The sequence below is a fragment of the Amyelois transitella genome, chromosome 2, assembly GCF_032362555.1.
Source record: "Amyelois transitella isolate CPQ chromosome 2, ilAmyTran1.1, whole genome shotgun sequence".
Classification (NCBI taxonomy): Eukaryota; Metazoa; Arthropoda; class Insecta; order Lepidoptera; family Pyralidae; genus Amyelois; species Amyelois transitella.
This window is the reverse complement of record NC_083505.1, coordinates 11,090,401-11,100,770: the sequence shown is the minus strand read 5'-3', so window position 1 is coordinate 11,100,770 and position 10,370 is coordinate 11,090,401. Positions and strand designations below refer to the sequence as shown.

At 32.4% G+C, this 10,370-nt stretch overlaps 1 protein-coding gene across 1 annotated transcript; it reads left to right on the top strand.

The window, feature by feature from the left end:
- Nucleotides 1–61: 61 nt before the first annotated feature.
- LOC106143640 (carbohydrate sulfotransferase 11) lies at nt 62–10,038 on the top strand. The gene is made up of 4 exons (XM_013345770.2): nt 62–534; nt 924–1,181; nt 2,562–2,766; nt 7,278–10,038. The coding sequence occupies exons 1-4, from the start codon at nt 271–273 to the stop codon at nt 7,505–7,507; spliced, it is 957 nt and encodes a 318-aa protein (XP_013201224.2). The 5' UTR covers nt 62–270; the 3' UTR covers nt 7,508–10,038.
- Nucleotides 10,039–10,370: the final 332 nt, after the last annotated feature.

Below are 10,370 nucleotides of genomic sequence, written 5' to 3'. Positions count from 1 at the left end.
CATTCGTGACAAAGATCAGTAAAGTAATCTAATCAGTTAATATGTCAAAGTGGTAATGAGTGGTATGCTTTCGTGATGTTATTTGCGAAGTAAATTTTTAATAAAGTTTTGAAATAAAATTTCTGTACGAGAACTAGTAATAAATGAAAGTAAATTACTTAATTAAATATGTATTGTTTGCACGTCATTTCAAAGTGAATAAATGCGGCAGCCGTGTGCCCCAGTTCGCTATTTTTAAAAGAAAGTTCAATTTTACTTTATGTTTTATAAATGAAGATGCGCTCTTTTAGCACGGATATAGTGTTGTTAAGTGTGTTGCTATGTGTTAGCGGTGATTTTAGTGAATTAGACAATACAATTAGTGAACATTCTTTGGAGTTAACGCAGTCTTTGAATTTGGCTCGGCAGGAGTTAATACAGGATGTTTGTTCAAGATTTCCACCAAAATTGAGCTTAGACGAGCTGCCTCCTAGCAGCTTGGAGCATATTTTGATTGATGACACTCATAAGTTGCTGTATTGTTACGTGCCTAAGGTGAGAAGTTCAAGGTAGACTTGTATACCGCGATACTTACTGACGTGTGTAACAATATTTCGCTAATGTATTTTTTTGTTAGTAAAGAACAATTATTATCTCTATTGATTAAAATATCTAATGACAATATAAACCAATTTAGGTTTTGAATCAGAAATTTGCAGTCTGTAAGTAGGTAAACATAACTTGTGTGCAAATTATAACTTAATAAATTTAGTTACTTCAATTTAATAAACAATTAATTGGCTGCTAGTACAGTAATTTATAAAAAAATTAAATATGTACCTTCTTTCTTATAAAATGGCAGTTTAACCACCTATACATATTCATATTTATTAGATACATTTAATTACCTATTTATGCTTAACTGAAATTTCTTTTTTTTTCAGGTGGCATGTACGAACTGGAAGAGAGTTTTAATGATATTAGGGGGGAAATGGAATGACACAGATATATTGTCTATCCCGCCCAGCCTCCCCCACTCCCAAGGGATGTTCAAGAATCTAAGTATGGTTTCTCCAGAGGAACGGAACTTCTTACTGGAGAACTACCATAAGATGATTATAGTTCGGAATCCATTTGAAAGGTTGCTGTCAGCCTACAGGAATAAGTTGGAGGGAGAAACATTGACGGCAAAATATTTTCAAGTAAGAGAATTTTTTAATCCTTTAAACGCCATGGACACCTTTAGGTGTCTATAAGAAACTTGGACGAGATGTCAACTTTAACATGATTAACACATAAATCACAATAATTTTAAGAGAATCTGTCTCACAAAAATTTAAAGTAGCTCAAATAGACACAAACTTCAGTTGAAACGTCATGGGAAAGAATCATAATTTTACTTGTGGCTTAATGTTTAAAAATTTGCATCAGTAATCCTGTAAGAGAAGTATATAATTTATTATGTTCACCTGGGTCATCAAAATGAACATAGAATAATTAACAGTGTACTACAGGAAGAAACAATGATAGAAAACCATTGCAAAAAGCTTTAATATTTAGAAGGTCTAGGATTTTAAAATAATAACATTTCATGTGGGGCTCAATTCATTTGTTGGTTGTCTGGCCTATGAATTAAAAGGTCCCTGGTAGATCCCCTATTAAGAAAGAACATTATCTGATTGGTCTTACATGTTTATCTATTTAAGTTTAATAAAATGTAGTATTGTTGAGGTATTTCATAACACAAGTGTCTAACTTACTTTGGTACTAGCTCTTATCTTGTGATTTGTCCTGTAAATATTAATTTATTTTGTCTCATCTCCATCATAAAAGACATGTCAACAGCCATTGAATATTATCAACTTACCAACAATACACTCATTGAAGTTCATATTGATCAGCTTCATTTGTATATAACTGTGATAAGATAACATAAGCAAGGGCAGTGGAAGATTCGGAGTTCACTACCATTTGTGATTAATAACTTACTTATTACACTTAAGTTTTAACGAAATAAGCTTTATTAGTGAGGGTAAAATATGTTGTTGTGCCACTGCTACCTAATTCTACTTCCATGCAGTTTATAAAAGACTAGCTGTGCCTGCGACTTCGTCCGCGTGAAAAAGAAAAGTCGCGGTCACAGCTAGTTATAAATAATATTAAATACTTTTCAATTATGGCACATTAAATATCTACTTCAAATATAATAAGACAAAAATTGTTATTACTATTATACTCATTTTTATAACTGATCTAAACCTGCCTGCTGTTCCATATTGTAACTACAAAAGAAGTGACTGTAGTTCAACTGATGTAGCCTTTGAGCCTTGCAACCTCTGTCTGGGGTAAAGCTAACCGACTAAGCAAAGCTAATCAAAAGTCTAGTCCTACTCTTTCTTCCCTTCTAATAATAAATGCGAAAGTCTGTAAAGATATGTGGATGTGTGCTTTTTCCTCCTTTACGTCATATCTGCTGGACGAATTTTGAGGAGATTTGGTAATCGGGTAGAATGTATACCGGAATAAGTACTTTTTACGTAGACCCGGAACGCAGCTAGCGTTAAAAAAGGCTTTTCTTTCAGGAGCGTGTCGGCCGACGTATCATAAAAGCGTACCGCGAGAATCCCACGAACGAGTCGTTGGAATTGGGCAATGACGTGACGTTCAAAGAATTCGCCCTCTTCCTCACCAGCAAGTTGGAAGAGATGGCGGACGTCGCGAGCAACGAGCACTGGCAGCCAATCACAGATCTGTGTCACCCGTGCCTTGTGAAGTACACTTTAGTTGGTAAGTTTTCTTTTTTTTTCGTTATTTAATTCTTTTTTTAAATTAATTCTTTATAGATTTGACTACCTTTTTAATTTACGGAACTTTTATTTTTACCGGCATGAATTCTAAATTTTATTCTTTTTTTAAAATTAATTCTTAATAGATTTGACTAGCTTTTTACTTTATGGAACTTTAATTTTTACCGGCATGAAAGGTAACCCATGTCCTTCTCCAGACTCCTAATTATATTTCAATAAGTTTGAATAGTTAAGTAGTAACCCTTGAATAGTTAATAAACAAACAAATAAATAAACTTACTTTCGCGTTTATAATATTAGTTGGAATCATGGTGAGTAAATTGTGTGATTATAAATTTGCATCTGCCGCAGTGTGTGGCTTCAGAGCCTGATCTAACAACTCAAGAATATACATACATACATAACATCACGCCTCTTTCCCGGAGGGGTAGGCAGAGACTACTACTTACTAAAAAAGAATAAGAGAAAAAAGAAAAAGACTAATAGTACACTATATATATACTTATATGATTATACTGTCAAGACTACTACTACACTACTCAAGAATATTATTGAAAAAAAAATATCTAAATGTTGAATTTTTGGCCCTTTGATGGAATTGAGATTTAGATGAGCACTATCGTCTTTAATAAGCACCCCAAGTTTATAAGTTTTCCCTTAATTAACTTTTACATTTAGTGCGAGCACTGTCTTTTACTACCAGATCAGCATAGAAACATTTTTCAAATAGCTTATAGGATGTTTAGTATGTGTGTTAGTATAATATGTACCATGCGACTAAGGCTTAAAACTTGGCATTCTTTTAATAGGCGATGGGCTAGCATCCTATCTTTTTGAATCTCATAATTCTATCATTAAGCCTAACAGCTGAACGTGGCCTGTCAGTCTTTCAAGACTGCTGGCTCTGTCTACCCTGCAAGGGATAAAGACGTGATTAATGAATGAATGAATGTAGTACATTGAGCTAGATGAATGTTTATTCATGAGTTTCGTAACAATCACAACTGTAGTTATTTCATATTCGCGGGCCAATGCCACCTATATTTATCCTACTAATATTGTAAATGCGGATGTGTGTTACTCTTTCACGCCAAAACTTCTGAACCGATTGCGATGAAATGTAGGTAGCAGAAGACCCAGAATAACATATAGGCTACTTTTTATCCCGGAGTTCCCGCGGGATTGATTGTTAAGTTATGATAGGGTTTCCACGCGGACGAATTCGCGGGCAGCTTCTAGTTAGCTATAACTCGGTTTTATTAACGTGGTGTCGACACTTATTTTCTACTTTCATTTCTATACCTCGTAACTCTAAAACATTCGCACACTATTTTGTCAAGGCTCATTTTGTACCTAGTCTACACCTACACTATCTATACTAATATTATAAAAGCTAAAGAGTTTGTTTGTTTGTTTGTTTGAACGCGCTAATCTCAGGAACTACTGGTTCGAATTGAAAAATTTTTGATTTGAATAGACCATTTATCGAGGAAGGCTTTAGGCTATATAACATCACGCTGCAACTATAAGAAGCGAAGAAATAATGAAAAATGTGAAAAAAACGGGGAAAATTATTCATCCTTGAGGGCTTCAATGATGCCCAAAATAATAATTCCACGCGGACAAAGTCGCGGGCACCGTTAGTTATCTGTACATACCTACCTACATATAATCACGTCTTTATCCCTTGCGGGAAAGACAGAGCCAACACTCTTGAAAAGACTGATAGGCAATGTCAGCTGTTTGGCTTAATGATACAATTGAGATTCAAATAGTGACACTATTATTAAAGAGAAAAGATTTGTATTTTTGTTATTGTTTTTTTTGCTTGTAACATCTAGGACTAGGTCAAAGACTACCTACTGGAGCGATTTTGAGTATATTTGGCACCGACAGATGAAAATATTCAGCAGTAGTAATAAGCTTTATTTTTCTGTAAATTCCCACATAAACGAACCTCCCGCTTGACGGGCTTCTAGATACACTCAATAAGTATAAAGTTGTGTGTTTTTACTTTACAAACACGTGCGATAGGTACATCTGCTGACTGTAATTAAAATTAATTATAATCGTACGGTCTTATTTCATTCACTACTTTCTAATTGCGTGTGTGTAAATGAGCACTATGCTGCAGTCATGAGTTAATTTACCTAAGAAAGTAGGTATGTATCACATTTTCTTGAATCTTTGAATTACTATTTATATGGTGGAAATTCCGTTATGGTGTAAAAAGTATTTCTTTTTAAATTTTTTGAGCGCAAATTCTTCATCTCTTAACTCTCTCTCTCTCTAACATTGATGATCCTATACTGAGGTACATACATACATACAAATGGTCACTTCTATATCCCTTGTGGGGTAGACAGAGCTAACAGTCTTGATAAGACTGATAGGCCACATTGCTGCTGTTCGGCTTACTGATAGAATTGAAATTCAGATAGTGACAGTTTGCTAGCCCATCCCCTAAAGGAAAAGAATCTCAAGTTTATAAGCCTATCCCTTAGTTGCTTTATATGACATCCATGGGAAAGAGATGGAGTGGTCCTATTCTTTTTTCTATTGGTGCCTGGAACCACAATGATTTGATTTTGAATTAGTAATGACACGTGCATTTTATTTTTGCACCAAGATACTAAAAATGGTAATGAGAATAATAAGTACTTATTGTTTTTACATTGTCCGTTCGCCTTGACCATTGAACTAAGTTTTATACATATAAGTAACTTTGATAGCAAAATACATACGCGTGTCAAGATAAGTTTCTATCAAATCGAGATTAGTCTCATAATTAACTAGCTTAAGTAAATTTTGCATTTGATTTTTGATAACCTTTTTTTGGCAAGAATTAAGATATTTGAAACTAAAATTATTAATTTAAAAATTCTGCTAATTTTCGTTTCTCGCGGAATTTTCTAGACATCCTATCCTCCTTTAGTTCACCCCTCGACCTCATAATACCTATAAGGAACTTTTATGCCAAATTGCCAATCCTGGACGCAGCGGGTTGGACTTTGTGATGATTATGTCAGACAATAAGTCAAGTGGCCACGTTAAATATATATTTAGTTATATAAATATTCAGCTATGCTACAAATTTGATGTATGAATATGCAATGCAATTTGTCCATTTGGCACTACTTTAAAGCCCGCCTTGAACCTAATAGCCTCATTTTAATGATCAATAAAACCAATTGCCAACTGCAGACAATGTTTTAACTGGAGACAATGTAATTCAGTCTACGTACTCGAGACGTTGGTCCCAATGTACCTCCTAGTGCACAATGCACTTGAAGTATTTATTCCTTTGAACGCCTCTTACATTTATTTTTTAATACCTCTGTTTATATGTTAAGGTGTTTCATCAGTCTGATAAACATTATACTTATAGTTAAATTTCTCAATAGTAAAAATTCAACCCCAGTTCATTAAAAAAAAAAGTGACAAGTGGGTCAGGTTTCTCTGCCATTGACTGAACGCAAACATTGTCATATTGAAGTTTCGCTTAGTTTTATGTTAATAAAAAAATTCTCGTGTTTCAGTTATTTTAAACAATGACCAAAAAGTAGTGTTAGACTTCAAAAAATTTTTGGGAGTAAAAGTATTTTTTTTTGCCTGGGAAACAAGCTTGCCATTTTATTTAAATATTAAATACTGCATTATTTTCGAGTTGCCTTACTACGATCGATCAGGTACCATAGAAACGTAGGCGAAAAATGTTAGGTATATTGAATGCGAAATTATTTTCATACCGCGGCAAAAGGTATTGTGTAACTAAATAAACTGATTGGCAAAATTTGTGACATTATGAATGTTGTTATGTGTTGTTTGTACATTATGTATTTGTATTGAAGCTTAATAATTTTTCCTACTGTATCATTATATGTGGTTATTGATAACATGTAACAAATTAGTTACAAAGTTCACAATCAATAAGGAATGACGCGTATACATTGATAGGCAATATAAAAAAATGTTTATCCGTCACTTCTCTAAAACTATCTTTCTTAGATAAATGCCCGCTTCTACGTCAACAAAAAATTAACATTGACGTCAAGTTTCGTTGAAAATTCAATATTTGCACACATACGACGGAACAAAGAGACACTGATTCCTATTTTGTGTCCGAGACGGCACGGACAAAGACTTTATTTATAGAAATCCTATTTAATATGAGCGAAGGCATTATTGCACCTATATCAAGCAACTCCTTATGCTCAGTAGGTACATTAAGTAGAATTAAAATGGGGGAATTTAATGTTCTGCTCAAGTGATATTAATCGCCAAAACACGCCATACTTTGAACCTTGACCAACCCGTTTTGATTGGATGATATAATTTGCTTAGAAAAATGGTGTACCTATGATAGAGAAAAGGGGAGCTTCCCGTAGTCTCTCACAAGACCGGTTAATTTTTTAGAGATTTATCGTCCAGCTAATTTACAATTTTTTTTTACTTTGCAACTGTGTTTCTCAAACAATCAATAATTTTCAGGTAAATACGAGACGTTGACAGACGACACTCTTCTTGCCCTGCACACGATCAACGCGACCCACGTGAGATTCCCGGATATGTATCACACTTCGGGAACCTCCGACAAACTTTACAGCTATTTCTCCCAGCTTGACCTACCCCTGATAAGGAAGCTGTACAAACTGTACTTACAAGACTACAGGATATTCAATTATGATTTGGATAATATTGTCGGCTTCGATTTAGGTTAAGTGTACCTACACACAGAATAAAAAAGTATGAATTTACGTTTATACAAAATATTTTGCGGTTATGTAGCGAACATAAAATGCTTTTATAAAAAAAAATGTTCTCTGATGGAATCGAAAAGTCTATATCTAGTTTGTTCAGCAGTGTGGTTCATACGGCTGAGGTGATGACGTTTATGTACTGATTGCATTTTATGTGAAAAATACGTAATTTTATGAGACAATGAAGCATTTTAATTTGGTAGGATGTGTGATAGCCTATTACAATTTCTTTATAAAATGCATTTTCATCCAGACGTGTGAACCTCGTTTTTTATCTGTGACATAATGAAATATTTCACCATTATGTCAGAAGCTAGATGGACAGAACAATAAGACTTTGTTATAGCTATAAATAATGTTTTCTAGATCTGATAAGAGTAGACATTCATAATAGTGATTGTAATAACCTTAAATCGTTTGAGAATAATAACGAACTAAAAGCCTCCATAATGAATCTCATTTAATTAATTAACGTGTAATTTGGTGTTAATTGAATACTTAGATATTAAAAATATTGCGTTAATTTTTATTTATTTGTGTAATCATAGAGCATAAAAGGAAATAAGTAAAAAATATACACGGTTCTTTGTTTATTAGGATTTCACAGGAAAACTGTTTCCTGTTTATCAATAACGAGAATAATAGAAACTGATGATAAACATTATTGCGATCTTAGTAATTCCTAGAAAACAATTAACATAATGCATTTGTAGATATATGTATCTACGAGTATGTAGCATCCCGATAAAGCTACTATTGTAAGTGTTAAGTTCTAGTTTAATAATAAGTAATCTTTTATTTATTTTTGTATATCAAATAACCTTTGTATAAAAAGTATTCTTTAACCTTTTTCTTATTACGAAACTAGTTAATAAGGATTATTTCTAGAGGCATTTTGTTGGAAAAAATAAAAAGTTTCTAGTAATTTTTTTATTATCAATTTACACAGTAACTTATCAGTTCTTAAATTTGGTAAGAACTTAAGTGTATAGCGTTATAACTTTTTAACAGTACTTAGTGGTCTTAAAGTAAAAGTTTTATGGAACAGAACATAGTTGTACCAGACTTTCATCAGCGTGTTTCCATTTTTGATGCTATTCTTAATACATATCTTTTTTACTTAAGGTCACATCTAATTTCAGAAAAATAAATTTACAAATATGAAATTATAGTAATTACTTATTTCACAATGTAATGTGTCCTTGGTTATTGACTGTATCATTAACCCAAAAATGGTAGTCACAGTACTTAATAGGCTATTACACTCTTTTTTGAAAACTGTTTTAAATCAATCCTGAGACTGTGTTATACCTATAGAATTTTTATTAAAATTTTTTGAAGCCGAAAAGTGCTCTAAAAACGATTTATTATTTATGATTTTGTATTTTCGCGCGAAAACGCCATCCGCCATGCTGTTTTGACTCGTGACGTCATACTTTTAGTAAACAATACGGCTCTACGTAAGACTAAAGTAAAAAGATTTTTGTAATAATGAATTACAATACATATTGTTGGTGTCTTGTTCCTGAATGCAAGAATACAAGTATAAAAACACCAGAAAAATTGTGGATTCCACTGCCAAGTGATATTAAAATGAGAAACCATCAACGTATTAATCCTCGGTAGATTTATATTGTCTGCTTTCACAAAACCGTCTTCCATGATTCTATTAAATTATTAAAGAGTAAAAACCCAAAAACGTGATAGAAATTTTAAAATTTCAAAATAAACAGAGCCTGACATCATCAATATGTTTTCGATTCGATATTTGTTTACTAAAAGTATGACGTCACGTCAGTACCCAACATGGCGGATAGCGTTATCGACTTTTGAAGAACAGATTAAAAAAGAGGATTTTTTAAATTGAATTATAAAATCCATATCGCACTTTTATGAATAATGATCGATGTTTTTCTTTTATTTTTTACAAAATCTATAAGATACGTGCATTTTTATATTTTTTTTTACATGGTGTAAAATAGCCTATTGAGTCAATAGGCCGTTCATTTGTGGCTTTTTATAGTTGAACAATTGTTAAGAGACAAAAAAGTACCTAAGCTTGCCATACGTTTAAGGTACAATATTATACGTTAAAGTTCAGCATTTTTAACGATTATTTTATGGCATTATATGATATATGACCATTGTCTTGACTATCGCTATGAGTGAAAATTCAGGGTAGGTAGATATTCCATGTAACCCGACTCATAATTAAATCTCCGATAAAAAATTTCTTCTCAAAAATGTTTTGAATAGTATAGTTATAGATAGAATAATAATAGTTCGGGGCAGTTACTTAGTTGTTATAATGTTGTATTAATTAAAAGTAGGCATTGATATTTTCATAATGATATTCCAAAGCTTGCTGTGATAAACTTTTTTTTAATAATTACGTACAATTAGTGCTATTAAAAATGTTTATCGATATATGGTCGTAAATTAGTAGTTATCATGTACAAATGTATGTTTTAAGGTCATTGTGGTACTCGTAAAGTAGGTTTAAAGTTCTATATTTTTTGTACGAATAAAATACACTTTTACTTAATTATTAAAACTTTTGTTTTAATTCAATGAAAGTATTAAAGGTCAAACAAAAATGTATTAGAAACTTATCTTGAGATAGTTCCAAACTAATCTGGAATACTTAATGTTTATAATAGTTTATTTCATAGTTTTCACAATGCAATTTCTACGGAGATGCTATATGATAGCTTAACTTTACTATTATGTAATCTGCATAATATGCTCAGATATCATCTCAATGTATGCAGTAAACATATTGATATACTAAGCAAATACAGACTTAGTAAAATTTCTAGGCATA